Raw genomic sequence first — 26,863 nt, forward strand, 5'->3', positions numbered from 1 at the left:
AAATTTCAGAGTCCTTCAGATAAACTGCTTCCATGTGGTTTGGGTGATTTCAGTTGCTTTTAAGATGCAAAAATAAAGTATGCAGTGCAGGAGAGAATCTAGAAAACAGAGCCTTCATTACTTTCTTGAAATACTAGGCTACTGTCTCACATCTAAAACATTTACTTATTATACATGGCCCAGAAGGAATTTAAGGGAGCTGAAATCCTCCCAAAATTTTATAAGAATTTGTATTCAGGTGATAAAATTAGCCATCTGAATCTCAAATTGCTGGATGGTATGAACTGCTCTGAAGTATAGAGAAGTACTCAACATTCACTTTATTGTAAAAACACCTTTGGAACCTTTCATTTTTCATTAAGTTTCTGCTTTTGTACTCTAAGGCCTCAAGGCATAAATGATATTGTGGAAATAGTGCATATCATCCTCAAATTCTCTTTGGCTGCTTTGATACAGATCCTCAACATTTTGATAATTCATTCTGGAGATTCACGTGTAAGAGTTACAGAATTACTTCTCTAAGAGCTCCCTCCTTTGTTATAGGAGATTCTACAGAGACATAGGAACACAACTATGTAATTTGGCTTTATAGAAGAAAGGAAGAGTGAGAGAGAGAGAGTCAGGTAGGCAGGAAAGCAAATGGTTTGTGTAGATCCCATGCAAAGTGTTTCTAGTGAAAAAATGTTTTTCTGAAATGAAAAAGAAAACTCTCCTAATTCCTCGTAGATATGAAATAAAATTTTACGTGTGCTAATTTATTCTTTAGTATTTTGCTGAGATAATTTGGTTACGTAAGAAAGTAAACTTCACATGTCCACAGTCTGATGGAAATATGCAACTGTGATGTTCGGTTAAGTGTTTTATGCTGTCCTCCGTGTAGGGGAAAGTGATGTTCTCAAGTGCTTCTGCCAAAGAGAAGCTCCCAGGGACACCGCTTCTGTAGTGCTCTGCATGGGTCACTGGCCTCACGTCAGGATGCGCCCTCGAGACCTTCACTTACTTGGAAACTTGACACCAGTAGGAAGGGTTTTGCACCGAGTACCAAATCACACAAAAGAACAGTAGTCTACATCTTTGAATCAGACCCAAACACTTCTTGTGTGTAGTTTCACTTGCTTTTCTTGTTGTAGACTTGGATTTGCGAGCAGAATTTCAGAAATGATGAGCATATACCTTCAAATACAACATCTGCAGAGAGGAAGGAATGTCTATGACCTTTGCCATAGGCAAAGTGAGTATAGTTGCACTGACCAAGTACCTGTTTGACCTTATCAAGATCAGAGAATTGGCGCTTCCTACACCTGGGGTTTAAACACATACCTTCCGATAAGTTTAAATCTTTCTCCTGCCCACCATTGTTTAGCCAAGGCCTTGGAAAGTTTACTTAATCTCTTCCTGGCTTAGTTATGTCACTTATAAAGTGGAGCTTCATCACTACACTTGCCGTAAAGCATTGTGAGAATGAAATGAGACAGTACATGTGAAAGTGCTTAGCACAGTACCCCTGTGCACAGTAAGCACCCAGAACATGACAGTCCATATCATTATGCTTCTCACTTCCTTATTCTTAAGGAAAACAGATTTTTAAATACACAATCGTCTGCAATCATAGGGGAAAAGTTTTCAAAATATATTTGTTGACACAGCCTTGTCTTACTTCAGTTCTAATAAATGTTTTATGTAGCCTCTTTTGTCTTCTTTAATTTCACAATTGAAAACTTCTCCAAGATTAAACATTATCTAATCACTATTACTTTCCTTGTAGAAACAAAAATGCATTCCAAACTTAAGCAATGTTTTCCTTTAATACTCTCAGTATGTGAGCACAGATAAACCAAATTTTTGTGAGCAATAGCAAGAGGAAATCTCAGAAATAAAAACTGTTCCAATTTTTTAGTAAGTAAAATTTATTATCACCTTTCTCAAAACATAAAACAACTTTCAAAGGGAGAATTTTCAGAAAGATATGTAATATAAATCTAGAACCGCAGGCGGAAGTGGACCCTGCCCGCTTATCATAGGCAGTTCTCTCTTCCTCTGTGAGTTGTGACCACCACCTCTAGTCCAGGTCAACCTGTGTGACTTGCTGTGACATCATATGCTGGATGTCACCTGTGTAACATGCTACATAGCAGTGCCTGGCACACAGTGAGTGCATAATATATGTTTGTTGAGTAAATGAGTGAGCAAGGGAATGGATGTGTTAAGACACTTCCCAAACCCCAGTGTCTTAGTGAGGACTCTTAAATGCTTGGGCACCCATGAGCATCATGTTGTGTGGGTGTAAGGACCTTCAGCTGGGTGTGTGCAGGAATCTGTAGTGTTGGCATAAACTCAGCAGTGGCTCCCAAAAGCTGAGATCATAACAGGACCTTAGTAAAGACCATCTAGATCAACATCTCATTGGGTAAATGAGGAAATCAAGGCCTTCAGCTGTGACATTGTTAGTCTCACATAGCTGATCAAATATGGTCTCTCTTGGTCAATGCCCTGTTTTTCAAATGTGTGGTCATCGCTCTCCTTTCTAAGAAAGCTTTCATGACTACTGCACTCCCCTCATCTCTGTCATCTTTTATTCTTTTGTCTTTCTCTCTGCAGCACTGGCTAAACTTGTATGTAATTGACTGTTGTCCATCAGGGACACACAGTAGCCCACAAACTCAGGGATCTGCATCTGACTAGCAGCCTGTGTGTTTCCCACATTGCGTGCAGTGCCTTACACGCCATAGGAACCACCGAGGTGGGAAGCAGTCATCTCCCTGATGCGCGTATGCAGCCTGGAAGAGCTCTAGGTTCACATGTGTTCACTGCAATGCTATCTGGTTCCTTATGCAATATCTGCAGAGTAGCGAGCTGGCAGTCCAGAATGGGTCCAAAGGGGGCAGAGTGAATTTAATAATGTCTGACCACAAACTGAGCCCCAGGGTTCAATGGGAGAACCACATGATGTTACTTGAGCTTAGGTTTTTCTCTCCCACACAAAGCTCATTTGAAATCCCTAGATCTGTTATAAAAAGTTAAATCAACCCCTTTTCTCTTTTTTGAAGCCAGAGCATGTTATTTGTAACCATAAATACAAATTCTACAAATACCAAAGAATAATCTACGAATGTTTCCTAAGTAATATTTACATAAACATAAACATGTAAAAATCCTATGTAGAAGTTAGTAGCTATAAAATGCCAGAGAATTTTATTGTGGAATTATAAAAATTAGCAACATTACTCATATCAGATGACTAATTCTCAAATTTATCAGTTTATGATAGAAATAAAATAAAAAACGATAGTAGGGCAATCAGCAAAATGTGTCACTTGATCAAAAGAAGAATAGCACTATATTCATATAGTAAATGAACCCAAGAGAAAAGAAAACCATTTACATAAATATGTACATACATTTAGAAAAATACTCATATATTGTGCATAACTACTCACTTATTCAACAAATATATTGACCACCTACTATGTACAGGCATCAGGGCTAAAATGATGAGCAAAATTCATATCTCTGGCTTCATTAAGCTTAGGTCTAGGAGAGATATAGACATTATTATGAATATAGAACTACTGAATATGATATACAGATAATAATCAGACAGTACTATGAAGATAGAAAGACAGACTATAATAGCGATATATATTTTGTACCAACTTTGCATCTACCAATAAGCATAGTTGCTACCCCAGATTCTAGTTGTCTTTGTGTACATGTGTACTTGAAAGAAATCTAATTATTCAGGCATTTGTTGAACACTGGTTTCCTTCATACAAAACCACTGGCTTATGTTCTATGGAGAGACAGTTCATCTCTTCAGTGAGGTTACTGACAATACTACAAATATAACAAAATAGGATAAAGTAAGAGTTAAAAAAGATGGAAACCGAGACAAATCTGTAATTAGTTACAAAGTAAATGATGTTACTATTTAGAACTTTGTATCCATGATGTATCCATCAATTTCTATCACTTAGTAGTTAACCCATAAAACACATCCTCCTAATATTTCTAAACTTGATATTGAATATTTAGAAAAATTAATTCTATGTTATCCTATAAAGTACATATTAAAACAACACAGTTTTGTAACTTCAGGTATGAACACCTGTATTTAAAAATCTTTTCGAGCAGCAACAAATTCACACTGAACACCATTGTTGCTGTTTTTACCTGGGTGCTGGAATTAGAAAGCTGTGTAAGAAGTCAGTGATTATTTGGAAACTCTCCCAAATGCCCAGAAAAAAATATTAAATGGACAGTTATTTGGTTGCAACTGTGCAAGAACTAGTATTGACTCAGCTAAAACTCTGACCTACAGTATAACAGATTTATGCTAAAATTATTTCAACATGCTATTTGCCTATCTTACCAAATATAAAGAAAGAATGGATTTAGATATATCAGTTTAGGACCTTATTTTAAATGTAAAACTTAAATGAAAACTTACCATTTTATTAAAGTCATTTGAAATACAAAAGTCTACCAAAATGCCAAGAAATTAAAAATCAATCAAGAAATTATCAAACTAATAGTATCTAGGGGAAAAACTGAAGTCTCTGTCATAAGAATACTACTGGTTCATAATGAAGACACTGGAAATATAAGAACCCTAGCCGTTTTATGAAATTACTTTGAAAGAATTTTGGGTTACCACAAGGTCATAATGCAGGTGTGAGTGTCCTCCGGAGTGGAGATCGACTTCCGTTGAAGCTTTGGTTTCATTAAACATGCTGATCACTTGACCTCATGGTTTAATCAGTGACTGCTCACCACTTGTATACTCTCTGGAGAGTATCTTTTTATGTCCTCAAGGGTTGTTCTGAGCAGTGTGCTGAACAAAATAATTTAAACAAGAATTTTCCTTAGCTTTTACAAATACTCTCTATTCAAAAGGGACATAGATGTTGTGGATACACACGCGCACACACACACACACACAACTACAGTCTATCATGTACAAAAATGACAAAGTATGTTAGAACAAGAAACCTCCTACTACTGTCAAGTGTGCAGGTTAAGTAAAGCGGATGGAAAAAATAAGAGAACCAATCCTATCTTGTTTCTAAAGAATGTTCGAAAAATTAGAAGAGAAACACTATTGAAACCTTGAGGTGAGGTGATTTCCAGTACTAGGGACTTTGTATTGGTCCTTGCTTTACTTCATTGTTCTGGCCTATTCCTGGAAAGCAGTGGAAATTATGTTTGTCTGTAAAACTCTGTCAATGGAATGGTAGAGGAATACGAATAGAGGTGAAAGAAAAGACATAAAGACATGCATTTTCCTTTTAAATTACAATATGTATTAGAAAAATTGATATTTTTGGTATAATATGGTAAAGATAGTTTTATGATTATCTATGATTAATAATGTTGCTAGCCAAAAGTAATAAATGCTTTTTCCCTATTTTTAAATTTTTTAGCATAGAGAGATAAAATTTGAAGTTTTCTTTCCCAGTGTTATATATATTATAAACAATTTGTCTTTACTTTCTCTTGAAAAGTATTATAAATTATGCAGACATGTTTTTAATCTCCAAGAATCTGCTTGACTATGTTTGTGTGATAAGCTTGTTTTGCCTTTTATCACACAGTTATTACCAAAAGGTCCTAATTAACTTTAAATACTGAAAAGCTAATTAGGTGGCTAATGCTTCCTGTAGATCTTTCCAGGTAAACAAATACCTTATTTCCAAAGATGTATCCTGTAGCAGCTTTTTATAAACTGCACACAATCTATCAAAATGTGCTCCCAAATCAAGCTTCTTTATCGTCACCCTCATTTCTTATAACTAATTATTTGGCCCTCTTGTAAAATTGAATAATAAATAGAAACAAATTAATATGTGAAAAAAATATAAAAAGCAATGTTAAGGGATAAAATAGAGAGAGAAAGAGAGAGACTGACCCAGGGTCAGTGGGCTGAACGCCATTAGAGAACAGACAGAGGAGGGCTGTCCAAGCAGAAAGAATCATCCTAACACCAGAGACAGGAGCAGAAGACCAGTCATCTCAAAAGTCAGAGGCCGAGGGTTCCAAGTAGAAAGAAGGGAAAGAGAAAATTCTCTGGGATCGTGTTTCTCATGGGAACAAGTCTGGCAAATGGGGAGACATGGCTCTGAGGTGAAATTGGAAGAACCAGGCAAGGGGAAACCATTGTACTCTACACATGGTTCAGAGGGCAGAGTTCAGATTTATTCTAAACACACTTGAAAACAGTTAAAAGGTTTGAGCAAGGTGATAGAATAATACGGTTCCCATTTATGGAAGACAACAAGACTAGTGGATTAGGGCAGGCTGAGTGCAGGGGGGCTGACCTTTAGGAGGGGTTTGAAGAAGTTCAGATGAGAAATCGTGAGAAGTTCAGATGAGAAATCATAGTAGCCTGAGTGAAGATCAGGTGACAATGGAAAGGGAAAGAGATGAAGGACTTTTACAACACGGAGGTAAAATTGGCAGCACTTCCTGAAAGATCAGATGCAGAGACTAAGGAAACAACACATCTTGAACACAGCTCCTAGATTTTGACTGGATGAAAAATGGATGTATGATAAAGGCATAAAATAAATGGTGGAAGACTGGGAGAAAAACAAGCAGGTTTGGGAAACAGAGGCAGGGATTTAATGTACGTGTTTGACATCCAGTGCATGACCAGAAGGTAGATAGATTTACTAGTTTGCTGCTAATGAAAGTATTGGCGTTATTAACACCTAAGTAGAATTTGTAGCCATGGGACTAGATACAGTCACCTATGGAGTTGGAATGTGCAGGTAGAGGGAGAGAGATGAGTCCACTCTCAGCTTTGGAGATCTTCACTACCAAAACGTGAGGTAAAGAAGGTCACAGAGCTCACAGGTTCACTTCCCACAGTCTACATCCTGATCCCTCATGTGTGAGAAATTGTCTAATAAAAGTTTTTAAAGTCTAAATTAGTGGCAAGCATTGAAAGGTAAGCGGTTTTTGCATTAAAACTTGCACTTAAGGTCTTTGCAAAATATCCAGATATTTTCCAGTCTGTCCTCTTCCCGTAGTGCAGCATCCATGGGGCCCTGTATCTGCTGCCTCTTGGAATGGTGTACGTGCTCCCAGCAATGGTCACTGTCCTCCCGCTCTGCTCTTCCATGTCCACGAAGCTTCCTTCATTTCTTGAAACTTTGCCCAACCTGAGCATTTATGCAACTGGTCTTTTGTTTTGTTTCAGCACTAACTTAATACCTGACTCATTATGGGCTATGGACTCATGGTTGTTTATTAGGTGAAGACACAAAAGCTCCCTTCTTATTCCTGTTTGTCTTGGGATGGACTCTGCATTGGGATTATCCTGATGAATTTCATGCTGAGTGAAGACATTAGACTTATCTGTGCATAAAATGAATTTTGCAAATTATAAATGAGGACCTTACCCTTCGCCAAGAGCAGACGTGGTCTGAGTGGGAAGAAGTGCATTGGAGCTCTAACTCTTCACCACATGAAGGCACATTTTCAGTGATGAAGGAGTGTGTTCGTAATTACAGATGAATGAGGAAGAATGACTCATGTTTCGGTCTCTCCATGACCTTTGAAACAAGCCTCTGTTAGAGTTAAAATCCCGGAAACTATGTTTATCTTTAGAATGTTACTCAACAAATTAGTGAAATGTTCAAATTATGTTTTCTCCTCTGCTCCTTAATCTCTCCATAACTGTGATAACCCAGCTTGGTTTTGTTCTCTGTCTAAAATAACAACAGTTAATACTAGTTCTTTATCTACAGATCATTGGTAACATAGATAAATCTAAATTCCGAAAATTATTAACTAGACCAGTCAACTCTGAGTTGATAAAGATACTAAAATTATGCCTTGTTCTGGGATCAGTTTTATCAGACTTAAAGGAGGGAAAGATGGCAGCACTTCCGATAGCTCAGCTGCTGAGATTAAGACTGAATAGTAATCTGCTAATGTGAACATTTAGAATCACCTGTTGCGTACAAAGAACAACAGCTCATCTCTCTCAGCCCTGGCAGCACTGTGTTGAAATGGCTTTCCCCATGGGAGCTGGGAGGTCCAAGTTGCCCGCCCCAGGTTCAGGATGGTTAGGTAGAGATTCAACATGGGCAGTGTGGTTCTTATGCTCCAAACCCACATAGGAACCCAACAGCCTCCACCTAAGACTTTTTTTTCTGTATTTTTTGAATGAAGTAATGGATAAAATGGCCCTTATTTATCCTACTCGCTTTGGGTTACTGTGTTCCAGAAGAAGCAAGTCTCTGTGAAAAGAAACTTTGATCTTGGGCCTTCAATAGGGGCTTTTCCCATGAACCAATATGGTGATTTTCAACAGAAATAAGAAAACAGGGTGAGGCAGTAGCATAAATGCATTCATTCCACCCAAATAATGAATGCCTGAAACCCTCAACAAAATTAAAGGCGAGCAGACAGAAACTGGACCCTGTAGATAGGAATAGTGCTAGAGATGTGGTTTCTTAAGGCATCTAAGGTGGTGGTCTTGAAAGGAACTCTGCCTGCCCCATTAAGTACCATCAAGAGAGGATAAGACGCCAATTTCTAGGAACCAGTACTTCCTAGGATCTGTCTTCCAGAACAGAAAGACAGTGTCCAGGGCCGGAGCTGTGTGTGTGCCCGGGCCTCCTGCTACATTCAGTAGCTGAGTGAACATTAACTGGACACACAGCGCAGGCCAGGAAATACACGAAGTTCTTAGTGTATTGATCCCTCACAAGAACCCTGGGGTGAAGATACCTCAACTCGATTTCTCTGATCAGGAAACTGAGGCACAGAGAGGTTAGGTGACTCAATGTAGGAGATAAAGTCCATCTATTTCCCTTAACTGCTAAGAAACAAAATGAAATATTAATTAGTGTGGAAAGGCAGAAAGCCACAAAGAACTCTGTCAGCAAAGCAGAGCTAAATTCCCTTCTCACACTTTGGTTCTTCTTGGTATAAAAGGATGAAGAAAGGGGAATTGAAAAGACACTATTTCAGAACATTAACAGAGCTTCAGATATACATCTGAGAACTGCAATTTTTAAATAATATTCACTGGACTCCTCAGAGCCTCTTGGGGCCTCTGGATGTCCATTTAACCAAGAGACCTGCCGTTACTAGCTTCTTACGGCAGAGCTGTGTCTAAGATATCCTTGAAAGGGAAAGATTTCCCTGTTCTTGAAAGAAAAAAATGAAAGGTTACCATAAGTGAACCTCCAGGTTCCAGAACAGTGATGGCAGGTAATGACTCATGGTCACCGCCTCCCAAGATGAGAGTGTGTTTTGGTGTTGGAGAGTTTCCATCATGGAATCACTTTAGCCAGAAGGAAAGGAAGACGGTTTTGCTCAGGACCTGAGGGTGCTCTGTGGAATCACACCAGGTAGTGCAGGTCTCACGGGAAGAGCAGGGCCCATCACAGATTGTGAAAATATAACTGTAGGCAGTGTTGTGTAGCTGTCAATTGCCAGGAAAGAGCAGGACGCAGACACTACCCCATGGTTAGAGAGAAGGTAGCCGCTGGCCGGAGGGGAAGGAGAGATGGTGAAGTGGATGGGAAGAACATGATCTTTAAGTCTGTGAGACCAAAGGACGGGGCACTATGGTGAAAAGCAGCACGATCACATTACACCGAAGAGCAATCTTCATTGGTCTTATTTTCAGCAACGGATTTTCCATTATAATTCCAAAGGGGACAATGATCCACGTCCTTGGCAACAATATCATCTAGAAAAATAGGAAATAAGACATAACTTTCATGTTGTAAAGGCTTACTTGTTTGAAGAAACCATTTTCATTAACGGAGCAATAAATCTTCTGCAAAAATATAATGCTTTAATTACAACAATATATCAGAACTGTGGCTGTTAGCATCTTGTGTTTCTTTTTATAGATGTGCTAGACAGAGTTGTGTTTGTTTGTTTATTATATTCCCTCAAGTTTTCAGTTTATCTTTGTTACATTTTTAGCTTGTACATATGCAGCACATTCACAGAGTTCAGATTCCTTAAAAGTATGAAAATGTGCACAGTGAAAGTCCCCACATGGTCTATGCAGATTCCCCCTGACCTTCTCACAAGGTGCCAAGGTTGTTAGTTTCTTGTGAACATTTTCAGGTGTAGTTCATGCAGACACATAGAAACTTTTGAATTTACAAAAATGGCCAGAAGCACACATATCCATATGTATCTGCAGGTCAAAGTTTGAACTCCAGATGTGAGAAAAGATGGTTCAGGGACACATTTAAGATTTCCAGTGCTCGTCAAGTAGGTGAGGGGCAGAGCAGGAATGAGATCATTTCTCTAGTGCCCCTGCAGATCTGCCTTTGTGGAGAAGAGGTGGCAAAACCCTCTACATTCAAGAATTAGCAGGGAAACCAAATTATAGCTTTATCTTTAACAAATTAAAAATAACTGGCAGCCAAAATGATAGCAAAGGCTGAGCAGCGGGGAGGGCGGCAGAGATAAAACAGTCACCAGTAACCTTTCCCCACCCAACGAGTTGAACCCAGCAAAGTTGGATCAGCAAGATGGCGCTTCTGCTCCAGGTGTAGACACACTACTGTGAGCCTCATTCCAGCCTCAGAAAACACAGTAACTAAAAAGTGGAAGGTTAATGAGAAAGGTACTCTTTTTCCTAAATAATATATTCTACCCCGTGTAATGTGTAAGGTACAAGAGATGAAATAGTGACATTATGGATTCTACTTACACATTGTTTCTTCAATGTGCATAGCTATTTTTACAAAGTGTCTTCATTGTAGAGCCACCCCAAGCTCAGGAAGCCATGCCTCCCGCCAGACCCCAGCACAGGCTTTTGTCAGCCCTGTAATCATTACCACTCCATGTGTGCCAGGCACCGTGTCTGGGTGGGACGCGCCATACCAGCAAGACAGGGATTGGTGCCAATAGAGTGTGGTGAGCACAGCGACAAGGATTCAGATCCACCCGGGTGGCTCATTCTTCCACAGGTCTTGGCCGTCCTAAGGAAAATCACAGTTTCCAAAGGGCTGTGTCTTACACATCCAAACCTACCAAGGTGATAACGAATGTCACAAGAGAAAGGAAATGGTTTCTAAGCCTTGTATATTGTTTTTAAATGACTCATCATGGAGTTGAGAATTGAATGCCTGTCAGTGTGGAATGTCAGAGAGAAATTAACTTTCTATTTGGGATAGTGAAAATGTTGTGGGAAAAGTAGGGGCGGTGGTTGTATAACAGGGTGAAAGGAATTAACAGCACTGGACTACACAGTTAAACATGGGTGAAATGGTAAGTGCGTGGGCGGGTGTGTGGGTGGGTGTGTCTTACCATGATAAGTTTAAATGGTGGAGGATGGAAGCAGAGTACTTTTCTAGAAGAGATATTTTAATACCCTTATTTAGCATGTTGCTTAGACATCTTTAAAAAAGTTCTCTAGGTTTTTTTTTATGGGTCTAAGAAATTCAAACTTTGGATCTACTTTACCTACACACCAGAGGAGAAGGTAACCAATGTCAGACTGGTTATCTTGTTCAATCCATAATTCATCTCAGAAAGGCAAAATTTGATCCATAGTCCTTCTCCTTCTTTTTCTGTCACCTGGATTTCTTTGTGTATGACTCACCCCCCAAAAATCCACTTTGAATAGAACTGAGGACAATAAGCAATGGTCCAGTACCGTATTTCTGATATATTCTTCTGCAATTGTTTTTGTGCTGTTGTTCAAGACTTCATCTAAATTACACAGCAGGTACAAAGGTCAGTTGTTTGGTCCACTGTTGCTTTCATTATCTGGTGAAATGAGTGCTGTCCTCCAGATTCCACAGCAGAATGTGTAAAATCATGAGGAGGCCCTGTGGTTCAGTGCTTCCGGGCAGCTCTCACCAGGCCCTGCTGCTTTCTCTGCGGACGACTGGGCTTTGAAGGGCATCAGATCATTCAAGCCACCGAGAGTGACCCTCAGGATATGAATAGGAATAGTTAAAAAATAAATTGCTCTTTAAAACCATTCGGCCTCCCTCTAGACATGCTTGATTTCCCTGGTTAACTGTGTGTTTTGAATACCCTCCCTCCTTTAAGTGCATCACCAAGGTCTTCACGAAGTGTCTGTGCGCACCTTTCCACATTGAAAGGCAGGGGGAAAATGTGCACATTTAGGCTTGTTTTTATTTATTCTTTCAGGGTTTTACAAGGAAAGTAAGAAGTATTCATCCCAATGATCAAGATTTATATTTATACGCAACTGCCTTGTTGATCCAACAGTTCTGATTCAAGCATGGATTTCACACTGCTCCCAGTGTTGAATCCACTGATCAGATCCAAGACTTACTCTACGCAGCACTGCAGATGTCAGCAGCCAGCTTGCTTCTCTTTTCTGCTGCCTTTGCTGCTTCCTTCCCCTCTCCAGCTTAGTGTGTTTCCAGGTCGTACTAGTGTGGCAGCCTAGGACACATGTTAAGCTCAGTGCCCTCACGCCACAGACGCCTGAAGCCAGTAGCACCCAGAACTCCTGGATTGCTGCCTCATGCTCGTTCCTGTCATCTTCCTCTTCTGGAACAGGCCACTCCCTCCAACAGCACCCCCTGCGCTAGAGTCTGCAGTGCGGAAGTTTTGAAAAGAAGCACATGAAAAACATTACTTTGGAGGCCCTGTTGGAGAGTTAGCTTAATGAGCGTCAGGAGCCGTTAGTCACTAAACACGTTAGTCCTTCCTAGGGGACTGTTGGTTTCAGCCAGAGACCTCTGGCATCTATTACCTGAAGCCCTCCCTGAAGAAATAAGAATACAAGCGTTTTAGTTTTATATATATATGAGAAAAATACTTTGTATAAAGTCAGTGGATTTTTGGCATCTGCTCTGTTTTCAATATTATACCATACGCAAAATGCCAGAGAAGAAGTAAAACAAATCAGAAGCCTATGCATACTACAAAACCATGTGCAATTCACCATAGGAAACAATTAGAAGTCTCACCTCATATGCAAGAATTTCAGTCTTTGCTCTAGTTCTTCAATTCATGAAACATTCCAAACTTGTGTTCGTTCTAGAAAACCTTACATTTATATCAAGCCACACAAATTTCCAATTCTCTTATACAACACAAGTGGCATGTATGTTATTTATTTTTACCTCCACGTGGTTCAAAACTGTACAAGTAGTTAGAAGTATGGAAGGTTAATGTACGCAGTTACGCTCAGTAGCAGGCAGCATCATTTTGGGGATGTACTGAAGAAGAACTGTACCAAAGGAGCAGTTAGCATCAGGGCTTCCTCACCTCTGGTCAGCCTTTGTTCTGGGCACTGAGCTGCGTTTGGCCCACTCTGCATAACAGGAGGCATCACTGTCCCTAATTCACACATGAAAATCTCAGTTGTGCCACTTGCCAAACAGCTAGGAAATTGTAGAGATGAAGTTAGACTAAGCTCCATCAATGGAAGGCCTTGTTCTCAACTGTCATAGTATCTGTCTCAGTGACCAGGGACATTAGCTTTGACTTTTACTAAACTCGCAGCCTCGTGGATCTAAGAGCTCTCGTAGCTATGGGCTACATCTAAACTCAGCCTCCAGGTGTTCTACCTAGATGCTAGGAAATGTCCCCTAGGCTGACCAGGAATTACTGAGCAAACTGACACCATAGCACCTTTTCTTTCTCCTACAAAGAAGACTAGAGACGCTTAAATAGAACCTGGGTGCAGTCACTGGGGATATAGTAGGGGAAAAGTAGCATGTAGCATGGAGGTGGAGACAGGTTTCTCTTTCCTCACTTCATATCCTTGTATCCTGAATAAGAAGATAAAGAATAGTACATTAATGAAATGTTTGGTGAACTGAGTTTGTGATTCATTTTATCTACATACAAAGTGAAGTCATTATTTATGGAAAGTGGGGACATTCATGTCTTTGTTAAACTTTTTATTTTCTGAGGTTTGGGGCTCTCTACAAATGAAACTGTAAATATGTTCACTTGTAAATATTAATTCAGATTGCTATGTGATAAAAATAGAAATGCTATGTTTGGTTTTTTGGGGGGGAGCATGGTTTATTTGAAATTCAGAATCATATGTATGTTTGGCATTAAGTCAGTTTTGAGAGCCATCTCATGGTGAATGGCTACTCTTCCCAGGGGTTGTAGATCTCAAATACTTCATGGCCAAGAACTAGTGACACCAGCAAGAGGGCTATCTGGGGACATGTGTTGGGGAGTGATTGCATTGCTTCTCATTTTCAAAGCTTGCATGACCTCCGTAGACCTTGTCAAGGTCAAAAGCACAAAGTGCTAAGCAGGGAATCCCCAGAGAAAGCCAAGATCTGAGAATAACAGAACAGCCACACTGCTGGCTTGGCAGACCTGAAATATTGGGGTGTTTTTTGGAAGGCAGTGAAGGCCTGGCAGCAGGGAAGGCAGAAAACCAAGGGCAAGGAAAGGAAAGGTGGAAGTGATAAAGAGAATTGTACAATAAGACATATCAGACAGCAGAAACAGAGGGGTAGGAGGACATTTAAAGAAAGTAAGGAAGCAGGTAATTAGCTGACTGATCAGGAAATAAGTATAACTGTGGGTATACTTCTAACATTCAAATTTGGAAGAATATGTTTCAAAATATTCTGGAATTTGTCAGTAGCATTCATTTAAAATACCTTTCTGATGTTTACCCTTTGTGGGAAAATGAAAAGCACACATGTTGCTCGAAAGCTCAGACTAGCGGGCCAAGGGTGATGTGTATTTGCATAGATGCCACAAACACAAGGACATTCTGAATTCTTTGGCTGGAACAATATAATGAAAGAGACTCCTGGTGTTTTATGCTTGTTCTATAAATGTAATACAAACTTATTGTATTAAAAAAACCGAGCTGGGCTTACTTTGAAAGTTTTGGGCTTATATTCTGTCCAATATCCATCCTCATCCTTATTTTTGATATTTAAATGATGAAAAATGGAACCAGAAAAATCAATGAAATGTATTATGAAATCATTGAACTTCAGATGGCTATTGGTCTTGAATACAGTATTTCTGGATGAGCATGAAGCAAATCCTTCCTTTGCTTAGTGTCTGAGCAGTCATGACTGCCTGAGAGACACCTTTTAGGTGCCAGAGGCACTATTCTGTCTGATCCAGAAGAGATTGCAGAAGAGATAATCACCCAAGCTGTTCATTTTGTCAAATATACTGTGTATTTGCATATTTCATTGTACCCAAAATATCTGAAAGCACATGAATGGTTGTTTTCTTTTTTCTTTCTTTTCAATTGCAGTAGAAAATGGCCCCCGTCTGGTCGTACAAGCGGAACAAGCCAAGGTCTTCTCCCACAGAGGCGGCAACGTCACACTGCCATGTAAATTTTATCGAAACCCCTCAACTTTTGGCTCAGGACTCCACAAGATCCGAATTAAGTGGACCAAGCTAACTTCAGATTACCTCAAGGAAGTGGATGTTTTTGTGTCCATGGGCTACCATAAGAAAACCTATGGAGGCTACCAGGGGAGAGTGTTCCTGAAGGGAGACAGTGACAATGACGCCTCTCTAGTCATCACGAACCTCGCCCTGGAGGATTATGGAAGGTACAAGTGTGAGGTGATCGAAGGCTTAGAAGATGACACTGCCGTGGTCACCTTAGACTTGCAAGGTGGGTCTCTATCCAGCAGCTTAAACTGGAAAATGGTAATTCATCATGGCTCCTTTTGTTTCATGAAAGGTAATGGGTAGTGGTTACCATAGTAATTAATAGTGTGAGAAACCAAAACCCTATGCCTAGGATATTTTTCTATTATTTTGTACTATGTAGTCTGCCTGTGATTTCAGCTTTCATATTTGAAGTGTACACACAGTGCTTATGTGCACAACTGAATATGTTTGCAGCCAGGGGAAACGTGCAGTGAAACTGAATTAATAATTTTTAGAAATTGCCTTATGCTATTTGAAATTTAAATCCTAACGTACACTTATTGAGAAATTCATATTGGATTCTTTTTTATTATGCTTCTAAAATTATCTCAGTTTCAGAATAATGGTAAATTTTGTAAAGAACATCTATAGTGAATTGCATGGCATTGTATTCTATAAAATGACTGCAAAAACTTAACAAAAAACTAACCTCTGAGTTTATTTAAATAAACTCAGTAAGCGAAGAAGTACTTGTTTAATGGCCCAGGGTCCCTTAGGCACTGAATACAAAATGATCAAGGCATTTTGGAGACAAGGGATGGTCTGTGTCTTGAGTATATGTAACGTATTCAGTTGTTTCAAAAGCCAACACGTGTGCAAATCTCTACAAGGAAGTGTCCTTGCCATGTTTGCCTCCCTCCTCTGGGGAAACGTCCCAGTTTCATTCCCTGTGTATCTCAAGCCATCTGACTTTTCATGGATTTCAGGAATATTTTACATTGAATAGTGAAGTTTGGCTGCATGGGCATGAAACCTGACATAAAGCTGTAGGTGTGTATTTACCAGAAGTTCATTTCATCTCCTAGTGCAGATTTGTGGCTTTCAAAAAAAAAAAGCCAGTTCGGTCCACTAGCATAGCACTGGAAAGCCAACCTTCTGAAGCCTGTACATGTCCATCACAGGCATAGAGACTTAGGTGTGTCAAACATCTCGTGAATCGCACCCTGTTATAGATGCCTTCTGGGGGCTTCGCTGGCCTCCCCTGTGGCAATCCGTGACTCCTGATGGCATGCCACGTTGGCCTTTCAGGTCTTATTTACTGGCTCTGATATCTGTGAACTTTAGGATTATTCAGGATGGGAGGAGTAATTGGCTTAGAGAAGACAGGCACCAAGTATTAACAACCGGTTTCCATTATCCAAGGAACAATGATAGGTAATAACTGATCATCATAAAGCGGGTCTTTTGCCTTATATGGTTGACCATAGCTTTCCAACGCTCATGCATATAATCCCCTTACCTCCATTACCTATCCCAGACTATGTGGAAATTGTCCTTAGGTTATTGGCTAAATTCTTCAAATTTTATCCTTATGGATTTTATTTTATTGTATGGTTATCTTTATAATTTTTTGTAATTTCATTTTAAATACAAAATCATTATATAGCACAGAATCTTGGCTAAAGTAAAGCTTTCTAATAATTATCAATTCATTACATTAATACAAAAACAAGCAAAAAAAAATAAGCATTATATAAATATAACATGGATAATGTTACTAGAAATTCAATAAATAGCTTTACAAAATTCATTGCAGCAATCAATATATAAAAAGATATTAAAATTATATTTGTTCTCTCAGTCTTGTATCTATTGGTGAAAATGAGGCCAGATAGATAAAAATATAGTCTTAGAAACAGACAAAAAATTTCAGATATGTTCATAGCACTAGTAGACACAAGAAGAGACACTAAGGAAAGAAAAATTATTTATACTACGTGGTCTTTGCCTTATTACTAGAAATATTTACTTTGTGGGGTTATCTTATGGAGTTATTGATACTTCTATGTATAACAGGATATTAAAATTATTTATATATCTAACAAATTATTATTTATCAACAAATAGAAGGAATTGGGCTGTATAATTATAAATCTTAAAAAGTGTTTCCTCAAAATGTACTTCACTGACCAATCCCTTCACACATTTTATATTACTGTTTTCCATGGGATGTATCATTCTATTTAATCTTCTTTGTAATGACACATACCAGCACTTCATGGAAAAGAGAAGAGCTTTTGATGATCTTTTGACAGAAAAGGCTAAAAGATAAATGAATTACGTATAACCACAGACCCTTGTTGCCTGCCCATAAGTTTAACTTTTCTGATGTTTGCAGTACTGCACCAAAGCCATAACTTGCTCTAAAATTCAGCTGTAGGAATTGCAAGTTTTTCCATAAATCCCAGAAGGATTCTGCAGTTGAGTATTGAAATCTTAACTACCTGAAAGTGAAATAGGCAAATAAATTGCTAATATGCAGTTCCAGAAACAGCCTTGCTTGAGAAACATATGAGTGTTGAACTGCACTTGCTACATGTGTAGAATACACATGGAAGTTTTACAACTTGGGCTACTCAAACACTGAAGCTGAACTTGATTTACCTGGAATATATTCTTTCCAACATCATCAAACATTGGTTAAAATTCGTTAAGTAAACCTTTTCAGTTAGTACAACCAGTGACTTGTCCCATGGTTGAAAAACAGTGACATTTTAACATAAAATTTCACTCTGGCTTTAGGAATTGATTGTATGAAATTTTGTTAAATTGGAAAGAAACTAAAATAAAACACATTACACTGGATTTAAAACTAAACCAATGATATATCAGTAACAGGCAATAGGCAATCAAGGAAAAAGTACTAAAGAAATTATTTTCCTCATGCCCATGAGAGTCTACCACAATACATTACAGTGAATTTAAACCTAAAAGGTTTTCTAGGTCTTTGAAATTATTATAAATTAAAATATATTTTCCAGTGCCTCCATCTTGAGACATTTGGAAAAGGGAAGCCAACCCAAATAGAAGATGTTATAGACATACGTGGTGAATGTTTACATTTTTAAAATGTGCTACAGAAAAGGACACTGCCATTGACCTCCCTCAGAATACTCTTCTTTGTTTGTGCTTTGAACACCCTCATCCCATTCTTCTTGTCACTTTCTGAAGCAGCTCTGGAAGTACTCTTTCATGAGTGTCTCCACAAGGTATGATCAAAAATACAGTGAATCTTACGGCCGAACACCATCCAACAGAAAGGCAGGCTACAAAAAACATGAGGCCTTGTGCTCATCCACCTTATTCACCGGATCTGGCGCATGCACCTTCTGGGTCCTCCCCAAAGTCAAAATGACCATGATAGCGAAATGTTTTTAATTGATTCAGAACTCCCTGGCAGCCAGGAAAGTGCAAATGAAGACACTGATGAAGGAAGACTTCCAGAACTGCTGCAGAAAGTGGCAAGAGCCATGGGATGAATGTGTTCAAAGCTCGAAGCAAGAGAGAGTATTATGAGGGGAATGAATGCCAATGCATCTTTTGCTGTAATTGTTTTAAAATTTAAACATTCACTCTATATTCTAAGTACACCTTATAGTTTCTTCCCCTCCCTAGGTTGAGATTCATGGAGATTTTCTGTCACTCGGCTTTTAGCCAAGAGACCCTCCACTGGATGAGCCCATGTCTTGCCATCACAGGCAGGCATTCCCAGGTGCCAAGGAAAGAGGACCGAGTCCTCAGGAACAAGCACTGTAGCAATTCCTTCCCAGCACCCTCGGAGCTCCTAGCTGGGCCTCCTCAGACCCCTTCCTGGGGAAGTTGCTCCAGGTTCTTCCCCCACTCAGCACAGTGGGGGCCAGCGGCAGCCTGGGAGTCGTCCCTTCTCCTCTGGCCCCACTCCAGCCTACAGATCCCTTGCCAAGAACCTGTGTAGGCAGAATGGGATCAGGAGGCCTTCTTGGAGCTCTGCCTCAGGCGGGTGCCAGCTGGCCTGCACTGAGGACTAACGACCAAGGCTTCCAGGGACCTTTGCCGCATGAAACCTGGTTCAGACTGGAAATTTCTTCTTGCAGAGTCTCCCAGGACAATTTACAAAAGGAAGTGTTTCCTGTGCGCCGCTTACCCTGTGTGCATCTTACCCAGGGTCTGCAGTCTTGGGATGTGTGAGACAAGCCCTTCAGTTACTGGCTCAGTGGGACAAGCATGTGCCTTCCACATGCAAAAACATTAGTTATTTTAAATCATAGTTTAAAAAATACAGGCACTCCAATTAACCTCTTATTAATAATGAGGAAGGTGCGTTGACATATATTTTTATGTCCAGTAGTGGGCTTGAACATCCCTAGCCCCTTTTTTATGTTTTATATTGAGACAGGATCTGGCTAAATCACTAAATTACCTGGAATGGGCCTGAACTTGAGACCCTCCTGCCTCAGCCTCGAAAGAAAGAAACGAGGGACTCGTGATCATTCTGTATGTCCAGTAAATCAAACAAGTTTGCTATCTTAATCTGGTAATCTTCTTCCTTTAAGAAGCTGTGCAGGATGTTGTGAGATAGCCCTACACCTCCCATCGTTATTTGGACAAAAGAAATGTTTTTGAAAACCACTGCGTCTTCCCAGGCAAATTCAAAGGCCATGTCACAAAATCTACACTCCCTAAGGGATTTTGTTCTCTAAAACATTTCATGTCAGCAGTGACCAGTCAGCCAATGCCTTTTCTGAAGCTGCCTTGTACAAGTTCAGGGAAATGTTCTTTTTTCCCTATTGGTAGTGAAAAACATTTTTAAAACGTTAGCTTCCATTTGCAGTATATAAAATGGAAGCTGAAAATAGTAATGGAAATATTTTTAAGCAAAAGCCTTTATTTTAGTTGTATGACTAAAAGGAAGTAAAACACGAAGATGAAGAACTGCAGTAAAAGTTGGAAGCCATGATGCCTTTGATGGGAGTGTAGCTCACTGTACCAAATTATCTTATGAACTAGTTAATGAGGTTTGTGTTAGATATGCAAATTCACTTTAGAGTTCTCCAAATAAGAAGCCTCTCTGTGATAGTAACTTACCTAAGAAGCACATTTAAGTGGATGTATACACGTGTTTCTTTATATACTTCAAGAACTAGATAAAGCTACTAACCCTGTAATGATTTCTAAGGGGAGCACTGACTCCACAGCTCCCTCTCCCCAAACCCTGCAGCCCCCTTTTCTCAGTACTTGCTACTCTCTCCTCCCTGCAAGGAAAGGGCTGTGATTAAGCTGTTCAGGGAGTTTGTAAGCAGGTGCAGAGGGTAAGTTCCCAGCCAGGCTCCTGGGGAACTCTACTGCTGCCTGGCCATTTCCAGAAAGGAGAATTTTAAGCAGTGAGTTACATTTTTAGGAAAAGAGGCAACTCACTGAAGTCGCCAAACCAAAGAGCTGATTGTGAGCAGCTCAGGCTCGGAGGCTCTGCCAAGGGGTCGGGGCCCTGAGAGGCTACCCGGGGGTGGCCGAAGCCCCTTCCCCGGGTTCAGATTGCAGCAGTCAGGTGGGCTGTGGAGGTGGCTCCTGTCCGCTGGCCTCTACTGACCCCTCCCTTGCCCTCTGGACAGGTGTGGTCTTCCCTTACTTCCCGAGACTGGGGCGCTACAACCTGAACTTCCACGAGGCACAGCAAGCCTGCCTGGCCCAGGACGCCGTAATCGCCTCCTTCGACCAGCTCTACGAGGCCTGGCGCGGCGGGCTGGACTGGTGCAACGCGGGCTGGCTGAGCGATGGCTCGGTGCAGTACCCCATCACCAAGCCCCGTGAGCCCTGCGGGGGCCAGAACACCGTGCCTGGCGTCCGCAACTACGGTTTCTGGGACAAGGACAAGAGCAGATACGACGTGTTCTGCTTCACCTCCAACTTCAACGGTGAGACAGACCTGGGCGGGCGCTTCCTACCCAGGCCACTGCATGGTGCATTGCACTTGGCTCTGATTCTTTTCTCCTGAAAGAGGCAGAGCCGGGAAGCATTGCTCTAGTTTGAAAAATTATGAAAAGTTCTTGCATGGCATAGTTTTAGAATCGTCCACACATGTCGAGCAAAAAGTGCCTATTTCCGATACTCAGATCTGAGTGCATCTAAACTTTATTATGAAAGATCTGAAATTGTCACGTGGTATGGGAGCTGCTGGTGGTGGGGTTTTGGTTTTGTTTTCGTTTTGGGTTTTTTGTTGTTTGAGACAGAATCTTGCTAAGTCACTAAATTATTCCAGCTGGGCTTGAACTTGCAATTCTCCTGCCCCCACCTTTCAAAATACTAGGATCACAGGCATGTGCCACTGCACCAGGAGGAACCAGCCACCTTATTTATGGGCCCAGTGCAAAGTGAAAATGCGGCTTAAGAATTTTAAGATGGTAACTGAGCATGAAACCAAGCAGGAGGCCTTTCTAACTATGGGCTGAGGAACTGCGTAGGTCTCACACCCAGGAATCAGGGCCTGCCCCCTTCGTAGCACATTTCAGGAACCAGGTGCCATACTTTTGGGAAAACGGAAAGGAATCAGAGGTCAACAAACCTCCTCTATAAAGAGCCAGGTAGCAAATAGTTCCGGCTTTGTTGCTTCTGTGTATGTCGGAGCACAAGAGCAGTTGTGCCAGTAAAAGCTCATCCTCAGGCTAGATGTGAGGCAGGTTCCATGGTTTGCCGTCCTCTGGAGTAGGGGAGAGAACTCAACCTCTCTGTTCTTTACCCATTCACAACATCTGAGTCCAGAGAGAACCAGAAAGTGTTAATTTATATTTGAATAATATTGCATCCCAATGTGTAATCAGATAAGCTAATCTGGGCATGTTCTACCTGCAGTTAAGACAATCTCCAGTCAGCATGTATCACTGCAGTCAGCTGATGTCGGGTTTCACACAGCCTGTGCGTTTCCCATACATATTATCAGGATCTCTGGGTAATTGATGCTATCCAACAAGTGGTGAAGCCGAACTTGTTTTTCTTGTGAACTCAGACATGGCAAGGTGTCAGGGATCCAAGGACGGGTGCGAGTTCAAAGCAATCCACAAATTCATTTCTTTGGTAGTGAGGAAGATGGCCTGGGTTTACATTCTGAGTCCATGCGGTTTGCAGCAAGGGCCTTCCTGCATTTTATGTACTTTCACACTGCAGTCTGTGGAGGAGGATAATGTCTTATTGATACCTGGAGTGAAAAAGGCTCGAGCGCTTTTGATTTTTGTAAATGGGCTTTCAGGTCAAGAATGCTTTTGGATCCTTTCACATTCAGATTTTGCCTCTCCAGAAACTGGTGCTGGGCTTCAGGCCTGCTCCAGCTAGAATTTCAATAGCCTTTGCTTGGACCATGCAGTTTTATCTCCGCGGGACCACAGAGGGGCTTTCTAAAGTTGCTAACTAGCTAGCAGAAACTGCACCTGTCATTTCCATTCTGCTGCTAACTCTTAATTGAGCACGTGTGCACACATACTAAGGGGCAAGCAAAAGAGAAACCAGAGGGGAAAAACCCAAAACATAACGTGGATGGAGAGCGCCCCGGGCCCTTCGGCCCGGCGCCCCTCCGCGGCTGTGTCCGGACGGCCTGTGCTTCTCTCCCGCTGCAGGCCGGTTCTACTACCTGATCCACCCCACCAAGCTCACCTACCACGAGGCGGCGCAGGCCTGTGCCAACGACGGCGCTCAGATCGCCAAAGTGGGCCAGATCTTCGCCGCCTGGAAGCTGCTGGGCTACGACCGCTGCGACGCGGGCTGGCTGGCGGACGGCAGCGTGCGCTACCCCATCTCCCGGCCGCGGCGGCGCTGCAGCCCCAGCGAGGCGGCCGTGCGCTTCGTGGGCTTCCCGGACAAGAAGCACCAGCTGTTCGGCGTCTACTGCTTCCGGGCCTACGACTGAGGCCCGGCCGCCTCACCGATCGTGTGCCAGGCGTTGTGTTCTGTCTTTCTCCACACGAACTCGTGGAAGTTACCCAAACTGTGACAACCCTTTTTTACTGTAAAGTCCTTTCCTAAAGAGCGATCCATTAGCTTGTTCTTTGTAGAGCTAGCCTTCAGGACCCACCACAAATGAACGCAGTTGTAAGGGAAGCTCTGCGGCGCGAGGCTTCAGAGCCAGGCGGTCCGCACCTCAGTTCCTCTCTCCAGTCCTCACGCTCGGCCGACACCCCGGGAGGGCAGGGGCTGCTCAGAGCAGCAGCTTCCGCAAGCACGGATTTCACACGTTCGTACAATTCTGAGACGCACTCTGGTGAACAAATATAGAGCGACCCATTCGCCACGCGGGCTTCTTTTTGCAAAGAGGTTCTGAGGGGCTGCACTTCCTTCCGGTCTCCAGCACACGGTCTTCTAGGCCTCCAGGCCTCCCTTTCTGTCCAAACAACAACAGTCAATCCAGGCGGGCTCAAATACATAGTAACAAGCACAGGAAGTCCTCCTTAATAATCCCATTTCGATGAGGTTTAAATAAGCCGGTAACACTTAACCCACCAGACCCTCCTACGTTCTTCTGATTAAAATGACACGTCTCTGAGAAGAACTCTTTTATCTTTGAGTAGCATTCCTGTGTTATATTTAAATTCGAAGAGCCCTTTGCTAGGCCACATTTAGCATCCACTCAGGGCAGTTATACAGATAAACTGCTGGACAGAAAAATTGTAAAATTTACCAGCTTGATTTTATGTTAGCCTATGAAGTGTTATTGTCCTATAAAAATAACTTTAAACTATTTAATATGTCTTTTTTATTTACATGACATGGAAAAATTAAATAATAGAATGAATAACCATATACTCGCCTAACCAATGAATAAAGACCCAACCTTCGACAGTCTTAGTCCTATTTTTACATACATTAGGAAGCCCAAATGGTGCCTGTGTTTGGGGACAAAGTCACGATGTGGTCCTAAACCTTCCCAGAACTGGCAAACGTAGTCAGTGTCACCGACCATGCTGGGCATCATCAGGCGTAAATGAAATGCTGAAGCTATCATCAAAGAGATTACACTAAAATCTTCAGGGCTTTAAATGAAATCTAAATCCAGCTTCAGGAAAACAACTCCTCCTTTAACAGCTCCAATCTTAAATAAAGCTCTGTTTTCCTATATTTTTATGACTGTTGAGACCCCACAGGGACCAATATTTGTACTCAAATTACATTTCATGGTTTCCCATTGTTTCGCAACGATTTCTAATAAATGGGATTTATTATAATAACCTAAGGATGACATAGCTGATAGGCTTTCATGAATGTTTTTATGAAGATTTTTCTCCCATGAACATAAGTAAATAAATCTGTTTCTTGAATTGATTGTGGTTGCATTTAAAGCTCTGTAGTAATCTTAATAAATTTATAAATGTAGAGTTATATGTGGAAAGTATAGAGCAATTGGGAGTTCATAAAACCATAACTATATTCATATATTAGCTAGATGAAATATTGTAAATAAAAGTAGACTCATGGATCAAAAGCATATCTGGAAATGTTCAGATGCTTTAATATTAAAAGATGATAATGTATGCATGCACATTTTTATGTTAGACCAGGTATGCAAATTATATGAAACTATAGATCCAAAGAGATTATGAGGCTTAATTCAAATACTGCTGGTTTAAATAGAGCCCACACTTCTAAATTAAAGATACCTGAGTGGTCTAGGATAAGAGAAATGTATTATTTAAAGAGGGGACTGTCTCCAAAATAGCAACCCCAGCACGTCAAATTAAAGAGGGGGTTAGCTCATTGGGGGAAGCCCATACTTGAACAATTATTGCCTATATTATAAGAATTTTATTAGATATGAAAATGAGAAAATTTTTCTATTGAAGCAAGTATATAACTTTGAGTTATTGTCATGGAACTCTGACTTTATAATATTAAGTGTAGTATGATTTCTTAACTTTTGAATACTTATTAGTACAGGATTTGGTGCTGATCACAATCTCTAGAGTGACTGTTAGCTGATGAAAATCTATACCAATTGCACACCATTTTTCCATTCTTAAAGAAAATATCTAAACAGAATAAATATTGCTGAGCATAATTTTTATCTTCTGATTTCACCTACAGGATAAAATTCCTCATACTCTTTGGACTCCTAATTGAAGAAGGAGTCATTTTACTGTTGTCATTGTGATGTTTTCCCAACAAATGTCCATTTGCCTACTTCATTGCCCAAAATATCTCACTGAGAATGTCTGAAAAAGAAAAGTTATCCTGGCCCAGTTCATAATAGAAAGTTGATATAACAGCAGCTAATTCAGAAATTGGCTTTTACACTTTGATTCCAAGAATATCAGAGGAATGCAATGGAAGACAGGGTTACAAAATCTTGTTTTTAGCATTTTGTCTATAATGAAGTCTTGTGACCAATATAAAGAAAGGAGCGTATCTAAGAATTTCACTGAGACAGCTACATTTCAAAATCCAAACAAAAACAAGCAATGCATATAAAACAGGCCAGGAATGAAAATAAATTGTCACATTAACACTGGAAGCCATCTTTTAGTGTCTGCTGTCATATTTTATCACAGTAATTTTTAGCCAAATATGGTATTTGTAAATTTAAACTTTCTTTCATAGAAAGGGGGCCGGTACCTGTTAAAAGTGTTATTTTATGCAATAATATAGTCGCTTATTATTTTGGCAACTAGAACTAGACTCAGAGGAGATTCCAATTTGGTTGCTGGCAGCCAGACTGGGTTTTTTGATTTCCACACTCTGGGAGCATGGTGGTGTCCTGGAGTATCGGGCCACTAAGGAAGAAAGGACTAACAGGGAATCAGTCATCTGTTTTAGAACAACCAAGAAAGGTCAATGGACAGCTGACATCGTTTTGTTGAGAAGTTAACTTTGTCACAGTTTACTACTCCCAGAGCAATACTGGTGTACAACCGAAGAAATAAATCAGAGGTCATTAAGCTACCTGATTAAAACAAGTCTACATTTAAAGGCAATTAATACCTACTAAGTACAAATTTGAAAAGAGCCAATCTGTATTACAAAATACGTTTTCATTTTCTGTAAGATAACAATGAAATGGTAACCATTAAAAGTCAATTTTATGTCACTGCAGTATCTTCTGATTTTTCTGAGTTGTAGAATCAGCTATTTCTCTTTGTGTCAAACTCTGTCATAGGATTATTTCAAGAAAACACATTGAATTTATCCCTGTTCTGTTATATTTGAGTTGAAAATGTAAATGCATTAGCTATTTCCATGTCCTCATATTTTTGCAAAGTTAAAAAAAAGGAGTATAACTATGGTATTATAATCAATTGGCTTTTTTCTTTTTTATACAATTCAAATCACTATTTTGCTCACCAAGTGAGCAGTCCCAGAAATCTGTGGTGTACTGATTAAATTAATATAGTTGAGATACTTTACATCAATTATGAGTATTGAATTAAAAGTTTTTATTTCCATAGTTAAAGCCTTTTCTCCACCACTTTACATTCCACTATAACAAGAAGCATATTTTCTAGTG

General features: G+C 40.4%; 1 protein-coding gene across 4 annotated transcripts in view; it reads left to right on the plus strand.

The window, feature by feature from the left end:
• Hapln1 (hyaluronan and proteoglycan link protein 1) overlaps positions 1-26,446 on the plus strand; it is a 65,685-nt gene extending 39,239 nt beyond the window's left edge. For all 4 annotated transcript variants that reach the window (XM_004841647.4, XM_004841649.3, XM_004841648.3 and 1 more), the window contains exons 3-5: positions 15,215-15,586; positions 20,994-21,296; positions 22,989-26,446. In XM_004841647.4, the coding sequence (XP_004841704.1) occupies positions 15,215-15,586; positions 20,994-21,296; positions 22,989-23,278 (965 nt within the window). In that variant the 3' untranslated portion in view covers positions 23,279-26,446. The remainder of the gene's footprint in view (positions 1-15,214; positions 15,587-20,993; positions 21,297-22,988) is intronic.
• The last annotated feature ends 417 nt before the right edge of the window (positions 26,447-26,863 follow it).

This window comes from Heterocephalus glaber, unplaced genomic scaffold (assembly GCF_053883595.1).
Source record: "Heterocephalus glaber isolate CG9 unplaced genomic scaffold, H.glaber_assembly_v1.0 deba00001465, whole genome shotgun sequence".
Lineage (NCBI taxonomy): Eukaryota > Metazoa > Chordata > Mammalia > Rodentia > Bathyergidae > Heterocephalus > Heterocephalus glaber.